Source organism: Dioscorea cayenensis, chromosome 15 (genome assembly GCF_009730915.1).
Source record: "Dioscorea cayenensis subsp. rotundata cultivar TDr96_F1 chromosome 15, TDr96_F1_v2_PseudoChromosome.rev07_lg8_w22 25.fasta, whole genome shotgun sequence".
Taxonomy (NCBI): domain Eukaryota; kingdom Viridiplantae; phylum Streptophyta; class Magnoliopsida; order Dioscoreales; family Dioscoreaceae; genus Dioscorea; species Dioscorea cayenensis.
The window spans coordinates 15,730,388-15,747,449 of NC_052485.1; the positions used below are offsets into that span (position 1 = coordinate 15,730,388).

At 42.0% G+C, this 17,062-nt stretch overlaps 1 protein-coding gene and 1 non-coding gene across 2 annotated transcripts; one reads left to right on the plus strand and one right to left on the minus strand.

The window, feature by feature from the left end:
- The first annotated feature begins 5,822 nt into the window (after window positions 1-5,822).
- On the plus strand, window positions 5,823-6,737 carry LOC120277728. Its single transcript, XM_039284579.1, has one exon. It carries the CDS (start codon window positions 5,823-5,825, stop codon window positions 6,735-6,737), a length of 915 nt encoding a protein of 304 aa, XP_039140513.1.
- Window positions 6,081-6,187, minus strand: LOC120278337. Its single transcript, XR_005541673.1, has one exon. It is a non-coding gene; the product is annotated as a small nucleolar RNA R71 (small nucleolar RNA).
- Window positions 6,738-17,062: the final 10,325 nt, after the last annotated feature.

Below are 17,062 nucleotides of genomic sequence, written 5' to 3' on the forward strand. Positions count from 1 at the left end.
ATGGTCCCAAACCTAAGCTCAACCGTGACTAACTCTACACTATGTCCCAGTGGAGAAATCGCTCAGTCTCAACACCTCAAAGTATGCAAAGTTGCATAGAGTTCTAGGGATTCCAAGTGATAAACCCTATTCCTATGTGTAGATCTAACTCTTTGGTCCAGGAGAAAGACCACTAGTCACAATTAAGCCCCAGATACTAAAGTCACTTCAACGCTTTACTCTGTTGCTCGAGTAACTAAGCCCCTGCGGAGTTCGTCTTTTAGTTCTTTACTCTATTATAACTGCAAAGAACTCTAGGAATTAGAGGAAGGATAAATCACACCGGAGGGGAAAGGGAACGCTCTGCTACCTCTCGATTTACCCTCTCAACTCTCTCTAATCTAGCTCTGTCTAACCCTCATGGTGTGTCACCCATCCACAAAGGTTACCAAGATAAACTCTCAATCCTAGTGTCACTCTAAGGGAGAAATCATTCAACAAGCATTCTAGATTGAAACTCAATTAAAAACATCAATTAAGGAAGGTGTAATAAAAGGTCAAAGAAACAATAACATCCTAGGGTTTACAAAATACATGTACCCACTAGGGGGTTTAGCTCTCCATGGAACAAGATACAATCAATAATAAAATCAAAAGTAAAAACAAGTAATCTATATGAAAACCCCCTCAGTAGTTGTGTCAATGGTCTTGTGGAGTAGCTTCGTCTTCTCTAAAGGTCCCCTTGTCCGGCCCAGGGCACACCTCACCGGATCGGTGTCGACAAAAGCTAGCCCAATAACCTTCTTCCAAGCGAAGCAAGGTGTCGTATCCATAGAACTACTACAAGGACTTGCCAAAGCATCTCAAAATCCTGGCCGACGGCCACTCAAAAGATGGAGAAAAGTTGGAGATAAGGATGAAAGATTCCTCCCAAAATCGGTCTGAGTTCTGGTTTAAATAGTATTGGAATCGGGCATCCACATGCCCCTGTGGATTTTTCACACGGGCATGTGGAATTTCCACACGGGCGTGGGGAATTTCCACGCACCCGTGTGGATTCTTTGGAAACCTAATTTTCGGGCGGCTGTGAATAATAACTGCTACAGTGTATTTCTATAGTGATTTGCAACAGTAACTGCTATAGTGATTTGCTGCATTGTCTTGCTATAATGATTTGCTACAGTGTCTTCGAGTATGGAGGTTGGCACACATCCAACTCATTGTAATGACTTGAATACATGGAGGTTGGCACACATTCACGTATCTTAGAGCCTCACTTGTGTCTTCGAGTTTGTTCCTTCCAAAATTGCAACAAATAGTGCGTTCACGATCTACTTTTGGCTTTTTTTCTTAATACTTAGCTTTACAATCCTACATGCGCAAAAGAACACAAATACACATGTATTAGCGCTTAAACCTGATAAAAGTAATGCTTATCATAAGGAAAGAAAACTTTTCATTCTTAACAAACAAGAACTTTTCAACAGCACAGGTGTTTTGAGCTAGCAGGAGCCACTTTAATTATATTCCATGGTCGAGAGCGAGCCGATTCACCTTGGGCACATAGTGGCAGATTTCCTAAGGTACCAAGGCCAGTATGTGAGATTAGGAGTATTATTCGCAAGCCCTTATATCAATAGACTCATCCTGGGGATGAGCCTATTGGACGCCATCAGAGGTGCCAAAAAGATGATCGCTCTCTCCCCTCTTGGCCTGAACACGATGAGGATGATGGGGTTTGTGCATAGATATCGGCCTCGAGAATATATTCTGACTACTCCTACCTAAGACACCACCGAGGGTGGAGGAGACGTAGAGGTGATGGCGCGTCTCAGTACCATACAACAGTTATTAGAGGGAGACGCGTCCTCACCCTTCATCATGAGACTGAGGACCCCTCCAGTCTATCCAGCATCACCATCACCAGATCTACCAGCATCATTTGACTTAGCACCAACAGCAGCAGAGCCGACCGTCGATTACACCGGCATTTGACTCATCTTTTATCTCTTTTATTTCTCTTATTTTACTTTTGCATTTCATTCTGGACTTGTACACTGACAATGCCACTTGCGTGTGACCCGCAAGTACACCGGTTTATCGAGTAATAAATCCCACGTGAGTGGGGTGTCGTATCCATAGGAAGTAGGGAGTAAAAATACTTAAATTGCTACTTAACCACGTGAAAGTGAACAATGATAATGTCGATAAAATGTAATGAAAACAAAGATAAAAAGAAACAAGAATGAAAGGCAAAGGTAAGTGAGAGGTAAGGCAATCGATAGAAGTGGGGTACTCGGGCAATGCTCCCCCTAGGATTAATGTTTCAAGTCCATGACCAACTATTATACTTCTTAATCAATGCTCAATGAGTTGTGAAAATCCTTAAACACAAGGTACAAAATCTAAGGTCAACCGTGACTAACTCTACGTTATGTTCTAGTGGAGAAATCGCTCAGTCTCAACACCTCACACTGCGTAAAGTTGCATGGAGTTTTAGGGAATCCAAGTGATAAACTCTCTTCCTATGTAGAGACACAACCCTTTGGTCCCAGCCAAAAGCGCCTAGTCACAACTAAGCCCCAGACACTAGAGTCCCTTCAATGCTTCACTCTATTGGTCGTGCAACTAAGCCCCAGCGGAGTTCATCCTCTAGAACTTCACTCTATTGTGACGGCCAAGAATTCAAGGAAATGGAGTTAGGATAAATCATATCGGAGGAGAAGGGGGATGTTCCACTATCTCTTGACTCACCCTCTCAAACTTCTCCAATCAAGCAATGTCTAACCCTCGTAGTGTGTCACTCATCTATAATGGTTACAAAGATGAAATCTCAACCCTAGTGTCAGTCTAGGGGAGAAATCATTCCACAAGCACTCAAGATTGGAACTCAATTGAAACATCAACTAAGGAAAGCATAATAAAAGATCAATGAAACTGTGACATCCTAGGGTTTACAAAATCCAAGTATCCACTAGGGGATTTAGCTCTCCATGGAGCACAATACAATCAATAATGTAATCAAAAGTAAAAACAAGTGTTCCATAAGAAAACCCCCTCGGTAGTCATATCGATGGTCTTGTGGAGTAGCCAAGTCTTCTCCAAAGTTCATGATAACTGCTTGTGTGATAAGAATGCGAAGTATTCTTTCCTTTTGTGTAAAACAGCCCGTGTGTGTGGAAATTCACAGCCATGTTAAAATTCAAACAGCCCATGAGTAAAACAAGCAGGTACTGTTCACAGCCGGCCGAAGAAGGAGTAAAACAGAGAATCAACACGGCTGTGTGAAAATTCCGCACACCCGTGCGAAAAATCCACAGGGGCACCCACATTGGCGTGTGGATTCCTGATTCCAGCCATATTTAAGATCGATTTTAGCCATGATTTTAGTATTCTTTTCTTCATCTTTTCCCAAACATGAAAGAAGGCAGAGGCTAGGGTTTTGAGAGGTATTGGCTAGGGATTTGGAGAGATTCTATGGCTCTGACATCGTGCTCCGTTTGGAATAAGGTTAGTGGGAGGCTTTCATCGTCACCAATCTGGCGAGGTGTATCCTAGGCCGAACAAAGGGACCCTTGGACCATCGCCATGACTATCGAGGTGGTTTTCTATGGATTCTTTGTTTTTACATTTGATATCATTGATTGTAATTAGCACCATGGAGAGCTAAACCCCCTAGTAGGTACTTGGATATTTGTGAATCCTAGGATGTATTCGTTTTATTGAACCTTTTTATTATGCTTTCAATTAATTAATGCTTTATTTGAGTTCCAATCTTGTATGCTTGATTGTGTGAATACTCTATTAAAGTGACACTAGGGTTGAGAGTTCGTGTTGGTAACTCTTGTGAGTTAGTGACGCACCACGAGAGTTAGACAAAGCTAGATTGGAGAGGATTGAGAGGGTGAGTCAAGAGGTAGCAAAGCGTTGATAAACGTCTAAAAGTATGTATTTTGCATGTATTTGTTCTGTATTATTCTTTTATATTTATTTGTTGAATCGATGCCTTTTTTTGTCTAATTGTAGTCTATTTGCATTTCAGGCCCTTTAGATGCCCTGGTAGCTCAGCGACGCGATTGCGGATGAATTCGGCATCAAAACGCCATTTCCGGGGGGGCGGGATTACTGTAGCACAATACTGTAGTGGTGTTACTGTAGCGGTCACTGTAGCTCATCGCGGGCTTCTCGGCAAAAAACTGAAATTCCCGAGGGGTCGGTATACCGCCGGTATACTGACCCGTTTACCGGTCGGGATCTGGGCACTTATAAGGTCTTGAAGGGCATTTTCTTCTTGATTTTTCTTCTTCTTTGGAAAAAAGGCCGGCTAGGGTTTGGAGAATACTTCCACATCACTTGAACCCAAGCTTTAGGAGGGCAAAAAGGGAGGAAATCCGAGCATTTTCTCGGCGGGGAGAGCAAGAACGAGGAGGATCTAGTTCTAGGGCATCATTGCTTGGAGGTTGAAGATAACGGGAAGCCACCCCTTCAAGTGGCGTCTTCGGAAGGCTTTCTCCAGTGATTCTTGCGTCATTCGACCTTCATCATTTGAGGGAGTGTTCCTCATGTTTACTTTAGTTGTTTGTATGGATTATTTGGTTTTCTTGTTGAACATGAACAACTAAACTCCTAGGTCACCGGATGTAGGTGAACCTAGGGGGCGAACTTGTGATGTTTTGGATTGTTTGAGTAGTTTATGCATGTTTGGCTTGTTGTGATCCTTGTTTGGTGTTCTTGCTTGTTTTGGTACATTTGATTGAGTGATGTATCAAATTCTTGGTAGCACTTTGTAGCATGACCATTTCCTTAGTGCTAGACTCCACCAAACTAGGAAGGGTTCATTGTATAAATATGCCGTAACCATCGGGTATTTGTACCCCTCCAATCCTAAGGTTGAAAACTACTTGTGTTTCCACCCTAACTTGTGAAAACCGACATTCTCCTTGCAACCGTGTGGGAAGTTGGGCGGAAGAGATTCCGCGCTCAACAATTGCACTGTGTTAGGGGTCAATTGCCGTGACCATCGGGTTGACCTAGGTCTTGGTTTTCTCGGTCCAACTAACCACATGCTTTATTACTCAATTTCCTACTCACTATAGTAGTCCCCTTGGGAATCCGCATCCATGATCGTTTTCTAACCTTGGGCATCTCCCGTATTTTACTTGTTTGGTACTTCTTAAGATTTCATTTCGCTTTTCGTTTTGCTTTCTTTTCTTCTTATCTCTTATTTTGGAATCAGTGAGCTAAACAACAGGTAAGAAGTGAGTAGGGTAGCTCCTCATGCCCCTTGGGAGTACGACCCATTCGCGCATGGGCAAGTGGTTTATTACTTGATGACCCCATGCGCTTGCGGGTGTACACACTTCGTGTCGATCAAGTTTTTGGCACCGTTGCCGGGGACCAATCACAGAGGAATATTTGGAAAGCTTTACACTTGTTGATTTAGCATTTTCTTTTTCATTTGTTTTTGCACTTTTGTTTTGTTTGTCTTTTGTGTTTCTGGTTGATGATCTTTTGTAATTACCCATCTTTGTGTTCTTACTATTAAATAACATCTTGATTCCTCAATTCGTGTAGGTACACATCTTATGACACGAGCGAGTCAAGCAAACTTGACTGAACCCGATAACGAGATAGAAAGAACTTTGTATCAAAGATTGAGAGAAGCAGCAGAAAGTTCTAGACAACAAGAGGTTCGGGTTGAGTCAAGTGAACCGTCAGTCTTGGAGGAGCCTAGGAAGACCCTATCGGAATATGAAAGGCCACAGTTCACCGGAGAATAATTTAGTGTCCAAGTACCAACCGTTCCAGCTAATAACTTTGAAATCAAGGCGAGTACCATAGGGATGATTCAGAATTCAGTACAGTTTGATGGTCTAGCGGATGAGGATCCCCATGCCCATCTTGCTCGGTTCCTTCAAATCTGCTCCACTTTCAAGATCAATTCAGTGTCAGATGATGCCATCAGACTGAGGTTGTTCCCGTTCAGCTTGAGAGGTGCAGTATACAGATGGCTCACATCCTTAGCTCCGGGGTCCATCACCACTTGGAAGGAAATGGTCGAGAAGTTCCTAGCCCGATATTTTCCTCTAAGCAAGGCTGCAAGATTGAGACAAGAGATATCGTCTTTCAGGCAAGGTGATAGTGAGACACTATTTGAAGCCGATGAACAATTTAAGGACCTTCTTCGTAAGTGTCCTCATCATGGCTTCCCTGCATGGATGAGAGTACAGATGTTGTGTAACGGGCTGAACTATGCTACTAGGAAGCTTATTGATGCAACGACAGGTGGTTCTTTAAGCAACAAGCTTCCTGAAAAGGCCGAGGAATTAATTGAGAATATGTCCAGCAACGAGTGTCATTGGAGCACTAGACAGAAGCCTCCAAGGGCTACAGGGCTGTATGAGGTGAATGAATCCACAGCATTGGCTGCGAAGATTGATGCCTTGACGAAGCATATCACTGAGCAGAATTTGAAGCATGATGCCCTAGCACAAATAGTTAACCAGCTCAGGTTGGGGTCCAGTTCGAGTTCCAAGGCCGTTTTGTCATGTGACACTTGTGGGGTTGGGCATGCAACATCACAATGTCCTATTTTTGTTGCCCCATCACCTCCTGTAGAAACAGTTGATTATGTTGGGGGTGGACCACGAGGACCAGGGAACCAATTTGTTAACACTTACAATTATGGTTGGAGAGGCTCGTCAAATCCCTCTTGGAATCAAGGCCAATCTCAGTACAAGCCTCCACCATTTCAGTGAAATCAATACCATGCCCCTCCTCCACAAGAGAAAAAACTCTCCACGGAGGATATATTGGCAAGATTCATGCTTGGCACGGAGGCACGTTTTGCGCAGAATGAAAATAAACTTGATGAATTTAGTGCAGTGGGACAGCTTGCTCGTGGACAAGCTGAACGATCCTCAGGGAGTTTGCCGAGCAACACCGAATGCAACCCAAGGGAACAATTACATGTTGTTACTTTGAGAAGTAGGAGGCAGTTGGAAGCAAGGGAAAAAGAGATCCCAAGTGCTCCCAATGATGGGGTAACCGTCCGGGAAGACCCTAATTTAGATGAACATGCAAGCAAGGACAACGGGAGGAAACTTGTTGAAGACTCCTCCAATCCTAACATTTCAAGGGGGTACGAATACAAGTCAGTGATACGGTACCCCTCGAGACTCAAACAAGATAAGGATGAGGCCCAATTCAAGAAATTCCTCAATATCTTCAAACAACTTCACATAAATATTCCAATCATTGAGGCACTAGCTCAAATGCCAAAGTATGCCAAGTTTTTGAAGGAGCTGCTCACTAATAAGAGAAAGTTAGAGGATCAGGGCATAGTTGCACTTACTGGGAACTACTCAGCTATTCTAGAGAAAAAGCTGCCACAAAAGTTAAAGGATCCGGGTAGTTTTGTAATTCCTTGTGTACTTGGTGAAGGAATGATGGAGCATGCTCTAGCCGATTCTGGGGCTAGCATAAATGTAATGCCATACAACTTGTTCTTGAAACTAGGATTAGAAGACCTAAGGCCTACAAGAATGACATTACAGCTTGCTAATAGATCAGTGCGAAGACCTCGAGGGGTAGTCGAAGATGTCCTTGTTAGAGTTGACAAACTCATCATTCCTGTAGATTTCGTGATTCTAGATGTGGATGATGATGTTGAGGTTCCCCTGATCCTTGGACGTCCATTCCTTAACACTTCAATTGCTCTAATTGATGTTAAAGAGGGCAAGATGACCTTGAGGGTCAGAGACGAGCAAGTGGTCTTCACCCTCCCTGAAGCAATGAAGCACACACTTGATCATGATGACAAACTGTACTTCACTGATACTACTGATGAGATTATTTCTGATTGTGTGCAGGAGGTGCTTGCCTTAAACCCTTTGGATGAGTACTTGGATGAGTTCCCATGCCAAGATGCCGAGGAAGAACTTCCCCCTCCACCAACAAAACAAATTAATCAAGTGGAGGGTAATTCACCACTCAATGGCAAGAAAATTAAGGGTGTTAAGAAGATTTGGAGAAAATTGAAGGAGAAACAAAAGGTGGAGAAAACATTGTCCACATTACACCTGAATGAAGTTGATCATTTATTCTTTGGAAACCAGGGTAAATTTAAAGTTTTCTCATGCCGTTCATTGAATTTTCCAAGTGGCAACACCACTCCAAGGGCTCGAGGTAACTTCCATCCATTTGTTCTACCATAATCGTTTAAGGTAATGCACGTCAAGCTAACGACGTTAAACAAGCGCTTCTTAGGAGGCAACCCATGTTCATTTCATTCCTCGTATTATTTTTCTCATTTGTGTTTGTGTGTTTAACTTGTACTTTTAGTGTGGTTTGGTTGTATTTGTGTTTTCATCGTTTTTCTTAGCTAATTAGCCGTCATATTCTCTTATTTGTCATGTGGTCTTTGAGTAATTCTTGTTTTTTATGCAATCTTGATGATGTTTTGAGTGTTTTGTCGATGTTTCCGGCTTTATTTTTCATGGTTTTAATCATAAACGAAGTGTGCAACTCGTGGAGAATCGACGTGCGTCAGGAAAATCACGAGGACCATCCTTGCGGCCGCAAGGATGCCCCTCGGGACTCATCCAGTGAGTCTTGAGAACCATCCTTTTGGCCACAAGAATGCCCCTCAAGACTCATCTTGAGGGTCTTGAGGACCATCCTTGCGGCCGCAAGGATGGTCGGCAAGACCACCGTAGTGAAGGGTATACTTAAGGACTTAGGGCAGCACACTATTCATTCATCTTCTCCATTCTTCTACCCTTTTCTCCCTCATTTCGCCACCGTTTTCCTTCACTTTTTTTGCTCTAGTTTGATCTTCTCCCCCTCTTCTCCATTTTAGTGACATAAAATTGGAGTTTGAGCAAGCTTTTGGCCGGATCCAACAATTATATTTGCTCATCTTACTCTTGGTTGAAGGTTTGTGAAGGGGCACTATTCTTCATCTTCCATTTTAAAGAACTCTTTCATCTTCCATTTTTTTCACTCCTATAAACTCAAGTTTTGATCTCTAAAACCATTTGTTTTCAATTCCTTGGGGGATTAGAAGTGATTTGCCAGAGTTTGCACCGATTTGTCTTCTCCAATTTGCTCCGTTGGCCTTGAGAGTGATGTTGTTGATGTTTTAGTCATAGACACGATCATGTGCTTTATTCCATGGTCGTGTGAGCTTCACAACCGTTACAATGCGCCCTTGAGATAGACTTCACCAAATGTCCATGAGGGATTCAGGAGAGTATTGTTTTAATTGCATTCCCGCACACATGTTGCTTTCATTGATACTATTTTATTGTGCTTACATGTGTACATTGAGGGCAATGTACATCTTAAGTGTGGGGGAGGGTTCACTTTATACATGACTTATACTTGTGTTTTTCATGAGCATGCTCTTGTTGCTAATGAAGGTTCACCTTAGGGTTAAGAGTTTAATTCTTAGTTTTTTTGGAGGTTGTGAACATTAGATTTTTATCATGCTTTAGTTTTTCATCCAATTTTTCTTGCATATTTTTTTGTCCGATTGCTCTTTGTGCACTTTTTCTCGCTCATTAGACCTATGAAGACTCTAGTTCATTATGTTTGGGACTTTAGTGTGCTAGTTTTAGTAAAAAGAAATGGAGATTGTTTGTTGTTTGTACATAGGGTGTGGAAAAAGCTACCACCCATGATATATGTAGCTACTCTCATAAGTCGGATACTTGTTATGCCCTAATGAGAGAAAGAGCTATCTCATGGGATGTGTGAAAGCTACCATCCTTAGTAGAAAGAGCTACCACCTCGAAAGTGTGAAAGCCACTCGGGAGGCATCTTGGGGAAAGGGCTACCTTAGAGGATTGTGTGAAGCTACTACTTTTTTTCTTTTTTTGTTCATAAATAAGTCCCGTTTTTCATAAAAAAACTTAGTAGTGGACATAGTGTTGACATGAGTTGAGCTTTTCACACACACACGCATTCGGATTTTATCATATTCATTTTTTTTATTGGATTGTTTGCTAGGGCATTGATTGTTTTTGTCTAGTGTTTTATTTTCTCCATGACTTTAGAATTTCATTCTTGTAACCTCTTGGTGAACCTAAGGCCAATCACTTCTCTTTTCTTTCCATGAGTTTAATGTTTAATTTTGCTTGAGGGCAAGCAAAGGCTTAAGTGTGGGGGAGTTTGATAAGTGCTTGAGTGAACATGTTTTTATGCACGTTTTACATACATTGAGCATCATATTTTATACGGTTTATGTCTCATTTCGTGTATTGGGTGTTCTTTTATGCATATAGGTTGTGAACGCATTGGGATTTCAAAAGGGAGCGAAGATAGGCTATCATGGCATAATATTGGGAGTTCTTGTACAAATCAAGTTGGAAGACACAAGAGGAGTTCGTGTATGAGGAGATGTGTGCCAACTTCCATAGTTTTTGCAAGCCAAGTTATTAATGGAAGGGCACAAAGGCAGCCATGTCTCCACATTCCTCCTCTTTGTAAAGATTTCAAGACCTTTCAAGACGCATTGATGAAGGAAAAGCCGTATAGCCTACCATATGATCGTGTGGCCTTAAGAGGAGAATGTTTATCGTCGTGTAGCAGAATTACTGTAGCCGAATTACTGTTCACGCGCCCGCGCGGAAATTCCTCGCGACCGCGTGGAAATTCCTGCAGCCCACGCGGGCGGGTGGGGGCACGTGACAGACGCGTTGTGAGGCTATAAATACACCTTTTGGCCGATTCTAAAGGGACTTTTTGCGGAGCTTTGAGCATAGACATTGAGAGAGAGGCGGCTAGGGTTTGAGGAGAAGGTCTTCGCCGATTGATAGGGAGTTCTTCACCAACTTTGATAGATTCCTTCGACGTCATAGCATTTTGGGGAGCCATTGGCAACCTAGCTTCGGAGAGGAATCCTTCAAGACGTAGAACTACAAATCAAGGCCAATCCGCGCGAATTCGAGGGGTTTTCTCTATGGGTTTTATTGCTTTTCATTGTATTCATTATTGGTTTGTAATTAGGCCCATGGAGGGCTAAACCCTAGTAGGTATTTGGGCATGTGAACCCTAAGATTTATATTTTTGGATTGATTCTCTTAATGTTTCTAGTTAATCCGAGTTGTCTTGAGTTTTAATCTTGTGATTTAATTGCTTGCTAGTGTTGTTAATCCTTGTGGTTGATTTACATTGCATGATTTAATACTTTAATGTGTGAGGTCTCCATTAGAGTTAGATTTCCAAGATTAAAGAGGGTTGAGAGGGTGAGCCTTGAGATGGAGGAGTGTCCCCTTTCCCTTTCGATTGAGTGTTTCCTATCTCCGTATTCCATATTCTCTTTGCAACCATATTTGGTGTGAGGCGTGAGATTGCTCGATTTCTCCGCCGGGACCTTGTAGGGGGTTAGGATCCTTCGCCGGGGAATTAGGGGTTGGATCTACATTTAGGAATCGGTTTCACTCTTAGGTTTCCTTAGAGCATATTGCGGTCATATGGGGTGTGAAGTGTTGAGATTGGTCGATTTCTCCACCGGGACCTTGTAGGGGACTAGTGACTTTTGCTTGGAGACAAGGATTGGTTATCGTTGGACTACCTCGACTCATTAGACTCGATTCTAGAGCATTTAGTGAATCTTGAGCTTTAAAGAAGATCTTAGGGGGATCATTGCCCGAATACCTCATCCTTAGTGATTGAGACTCTTCTACTTTATTTCTTGCATACTTGTTTGCTTTGCTTGCAATTAGTTCACTTCATTATATTCACTGATTCCGACTAGATAATTGAGAAGTGGTTATTACTAGTACTTCCGTTCCCTGTGGATTCGACTACCCGACTCACCGGGTAATTATTACTTCGACAGCCGTACACTTGCGGTTTACGCACGCATATTCGGACGTGTCATTCTTTCACTCAAAACTTTGAGCTTTTCATGCTTTTGTGGGTGAAGTTTCTTGGATTTTTGTTGTTGAATGAATGCTTAATGATTATCAAGAATTTTTCCTTAATTTGTAGAATTTTTGGCTACTTTTACAAGCAAAGTTATTGAAAAATTCTTTCGAATGTACTGTAGCACTGGCATTGTCTTGAATTTTTTTCATTCTTTTGATGCTTTCTTTGCTTGTAAGTTGGTTGAATGATCTCCACTTTGCTTGTGCAGGATGCCCATCAAGATATTTGCTTCCAAGAGGGCTAGGAGGAAACCTACTCCTCCCGTGCAAGAACCAAGGTTTTCTAAAGAAGAACACAAAACACGTTATGCACTCTTATCACGCAAGGTGTTCGGCACGGTGAGAAAAATCGATTGGGAAGCTTTGAGCACTTTGGGTTTAGATGGCAAGGTGTTGGAGCTCATTTCACATGATGGTTGGGATAAATTATTTTCCATTGAGGATTTCCTCCGGCTTCATAGACCCATGACATACTTTTGTGTATTTTGTATTCGTTCTTCTGTTCTATCTTTGTTTGTTGTGTGTTGTTCAGACTTGTACTTTTGAGCTAGCTAGGGCCCCTATTATGCTCCTATTTTGTTTCTGTTGGCGCTCTCTCTCTCGTATTTTATTTCCATTTCCCCCTTTAAAAAAAAAAATTGTGAATGATGATAGGCTTCTTGTTCTTTTCAGGATCATTAATTTTGCGAAGCTTGTACTTATCGCCCTCATTATGTGGTATGCCCCTGATCCATGTGGAGCAATTTGGAATCACACCAGGGAATCAAGGAAATTTCTTTACTCCATTTTTGTGCTTATTGTTTTTCATTCCCCATTTTTCTCTGCTGACTTAGGTACATTGAGGGCAATGTACGACTTTAGGAGTGGGGATGTTTTTTTTACTTGGAGTATTTTATCCTTTTGCATGCTTAATACCTATGATGGCTATGATTGTTTAGTTAGGGACTTCCTGGCTTGGTAGAATGATAGGTGTGAGCTGTACATTGCATGTGCTTGAATGTAGCTCTGTTTCATCTTTAGTGCACATGTATACATGTTCACGATCACTTCCACCTTGTACGCTCTAACCAACCCATCATGACGACATTGGCATTAATTTGTTAAATTCAGTCTTCAATTCACTTTTAAAAGCTTCTGAGTTCCTCCACTGAACTTGTTTGTAGCAGGCTGTTTGTCAAGGATTATGAGAGGTTAAAAAAAAAACAAAAAAAATGTCTATGTCAGTATTCCTCTGCTTTATAAGTTTATAAGAATGAATGCGTCTATGTAAACTGTAATTGAGTAAGTGGGTGACTCTTGTGCCTAACCAGCATGTGCATTCATCTGAAAGATTATTTTCTGTGAAGTCTATGTTAGGCGGACCCAAGAAAAAGAGAAAGTGTGTATAAGTGTGTGGGAAGAAAATAAAGCATCTCTTGTGATCTTTTGGAACCTGTTACATAATCACTTAACGGTTAAAATCCTGTTGGGGAACCAGAGGACTTTTACCTGAGTATTAAAGAAGCCTTTGGCACTTTAATGTCATCTTCATTATGTGTGAGGTGAAAGGGCATCCTGGGATAATCCAGGGTGTGGAGGTCAAGGTGGGAGGTTGCACACACTCATTGGGGCATTCTAGATGAGACAAAGCTAATATCACTTAACTATTCATTAACCAGCTCACTGCTTGATTTCTGTCCATTCGTGCTTGTGGAGTTCTTTACTTTTGAGATTGAGGTTATATTTTTAGCCGTTTATCTTATTTCCCTTAGTTCTTCATGTTTGTTTGCTTGGGGACAAGCAAACGCTTAGGTGTGGGGATGTTTGATAAACGTCTAAAAGTATGTATTTTGCATGTATTTGTTCTGTATTATTCTTTATATTTATTTGTTGAATCGATGCCTTTTTGGTCTAAATTGTAGTATTTTTGCATTTCAGGACCTTTAGAAGCCCTGGTAGCTCAGCGACGCCATTGGGGATGAATTCGGCATCAAAACGGCATTTCCGGGGGCCGGGGATACTGTAGCACAGTAATGTAGTGGTGTTACTGTAGTAGTTTCACTATAGCTCATCGCGGGCTTCTCGGCAGAAAACTGAAATTCCCGAGGTGTTGGTATATGGCCGGTATACTGACCCCTTTACCGGTCGGGATCTGGGCACTTATAAGGTCTTGAAGGGCATTTTTTGGGCATCTTCTTCTTGATTTTTCTTCTTCTTTGGGAAAAAGGCCAGCTAGGGTTTGGAGAACTCTTCCACATCACTTGAACCCAAGCTTTAGGAGGGAAAAAAGGGAGGAACTCCGAGCATTTTCTCAGCGGGGAGAGCAAGAACGAGGAGGATCTAGTTCTAGGGCATCATTACTTGGAGGTTGAAGAGAACGGGAAGCCACCCCTTCGAGTGGCGTATTCGAATGGCTTTCTCCGGGGATTCTTGCATCATTCGACCTTCATCATTTGAGGGAGTGTTCCTCATGTTTACTTTAGATTTTTGTATGGATTATTTGGTTTTCTTGTTGAACATGAACAACTAAACCCCTAGGTCACCGGATGTAGGTGAACCTAGGGGGCAAACTTGTGATGTTTTGGATTGTTTGCGTAGTTTATGCATGTTTGGCTTGTTGTGATCCTTGTTTGGTGTTCTTGCTTTTTTTGGTACATTTGATTGAGTGATGTATCAAATTCTTGGTAGCACTTTGTAGCATGACTATTGCCTTAGTGCTAGACTCCACCAAACTAGGAAGGGTTCATTGTATAAATATGCCGTGACCATCGGGTATTTGTACCCCTCCAATCCTAGGGTTGAAAACTACTTGTGTTTCCACCCTAACATTTGAAAACCGACATTCTCCTTGCAACCGTGTGGGAAGTTGGGCGGAAGAGATTCCGCGCTCAACACTTGTACTGGGTTAGGGGTCAATTGCCGTGACCATCGGGTTGACCTAGGTCTTGGTTTTCTCAGTCCAACTAGCCACGTGCTTTATTACTCAATTTCCTACTCACTATAGTAGCCCCCTTGGGAATCCGCATCCGTGACCGTTTTCCAACCTTGGGCATCTCCCGTATTTTACTTGTTTCTTACTTCTTAAGATTTCATTTTGCTTTTCGTTTTGCTTTCTTTTCTTCTTATCTCTTATCTTGGAATCGGTGAGCTAAACAACAGGTAAGAAGTGAGTAGGGTAGCTCCTCAGGCCCCTTGGGAGTACGACCCATTCGCGCGTGCGCGAGTGGTTTATTACTTGACGACCCCGTGCGCTTGCGGGTGTACACACTTCGTGTCGATCAAGCGTCTTGACGACCCCGTGCGCTTGCGGGTGTACACACTTCGTGTCGATCAAGCGTCCCCTTTCCCCTCTGGTGTGATTTATTCTACCTCCATTTTCTCGAGTTCTTTGCAGTTATAGTAGAGTGAATGGGCTAAGGGATGACCTTCCGCTGGGGCTTAGTTGTAGGAGCAACGGAGTGAAGTGTTGATGTGATTTTAGCACCTAGTACTTAATTGTGGCTTGGGACCTTCCATCTTGACCAAAGGTTTAGGTCTACATCTAGGAAGAGGATTTATCACTTGGATTTCCTAGAACTCATTGTGATTCTATACGAGTGCGAGGTTGAGAGGATATTAAATCTCTCCTCTGGGACATGTATAGAGTTAGGCATGGTTGACCTTAGATTTGGGACCATGTATTTAAATATCTCCACGACTCATTAATGAACTAGTTAGAAAGCATAATAGATGTTTTTTGCACTTGAAACGATTGTCCTAGGCAGAACAATATCCGGGTACCCCACTTATAACAATTGCCTTATCTTCCCTTTACTTGCACTTTTTCTCTTGTTTCTTTTACTTTTGTTATATCATATTTTCTTACACAAATCACTATTCACTTTTCGTTTAGTTAAGAAACAATTTAAGTGTTTTTATTCTCTACTCTATATGGATACGATACCTACTCATCTGAGATTTATTACTTCGACAAAGCCGTGCACTTGCGAGACATACGCAAGGGGCGTTGTCAAGTCCCCTTGTCCGGCTTAAGGCACATCTCGCCCTATCTATGCCAACATAAGCACCCCCGATAACCTTCTTCCAAAAGAATCATGGTGTCGAATCCCTCAAACTACTCCAAAGACATGCTAAAAGCCTCTCCAAACCCTAGATGATGGCTTCCCAAATGATGGAGAAAAGTGGAAGAAAAGATGGGAAAAAGTTGCTGAAATCGGGCTGAAAAACGGTTTTAAATAGGTTGGAATCGGCCATCCATACGGGCATGTGGATGTTCCACACGTCCCTGTGGAATTTCCACATGCCCGTGTGGATTTTCTGGAATTCTAATTTTCTGCTGGCTGTGAACAGTAACTACTATAGTACTTTGCTACAGTGATTTGCTATATTACCCTACTACAGTGTCTCGACCAAAAACACCCCCAAGTCCACTTCTAATCGAGGTAACATAAACGGGCACACATTTATGCTGTAGATTGCATCGCTTCTTCAATAAATGGGTTCATTGGTGAAGATCTTGTTATCATTGCACAAGTTGGGATACGCAAATGTGACTATCTTCGTGCACCTCTGACTCATTGTAATGAACTGAATACATGGAGGTTGGCACACATTCAGATATCTTAGAGCCCTACTTGTGTCTTCATGTTTGTTGCTTCCAAGATTCCACCAAATAGTGTGTTCAAGATCTACTTTTGGCTTATTTTCTTAATACTTACCTTCACAACCCTACATGCTCTAAAGAACACAAATACACATGTATTAGCTCTTAAACCTGCTAAAAGTAATGCTCATCATAAGGAAAGAACACTTCGCATTCTTATCAAACAGCCACTTATCAAACTCCCCCACACTTAAGTTTTTGCTTGTCCTCAAGAAAAGAAATAAACATTGAAACATAGAAGAAGGAAATATTGAAAGTGCTCGGCCTTTGGTTCACCAAAACATGCAAGGAGAGAATTCTACAAGTAAGGGAAATTTCAACACTAAATACAAAAAATCAATGCTCTAGCCAAAAACTCGAATCAAAAAGAACAACAAACCAGGGTGGTAGCTCTAGCCAAAAACCGATAAGATGGCTTTTCACACTTTCGAGGTGGTAGCTCTTTCAACAAGGGTGGTGCTTTCACTCGTCACATGAGATAGCTCTTTCTCTCATTAGGGCATGACTA

Coding starts and splice junctions, on each gene's coding strand:
- LOC120277728 (XM_039284579.1), top strand. CDS start 5,823: ATGATTCAGAATTCAGTACAGTTTGATGGTCTAGCGGATGAGGATCCC.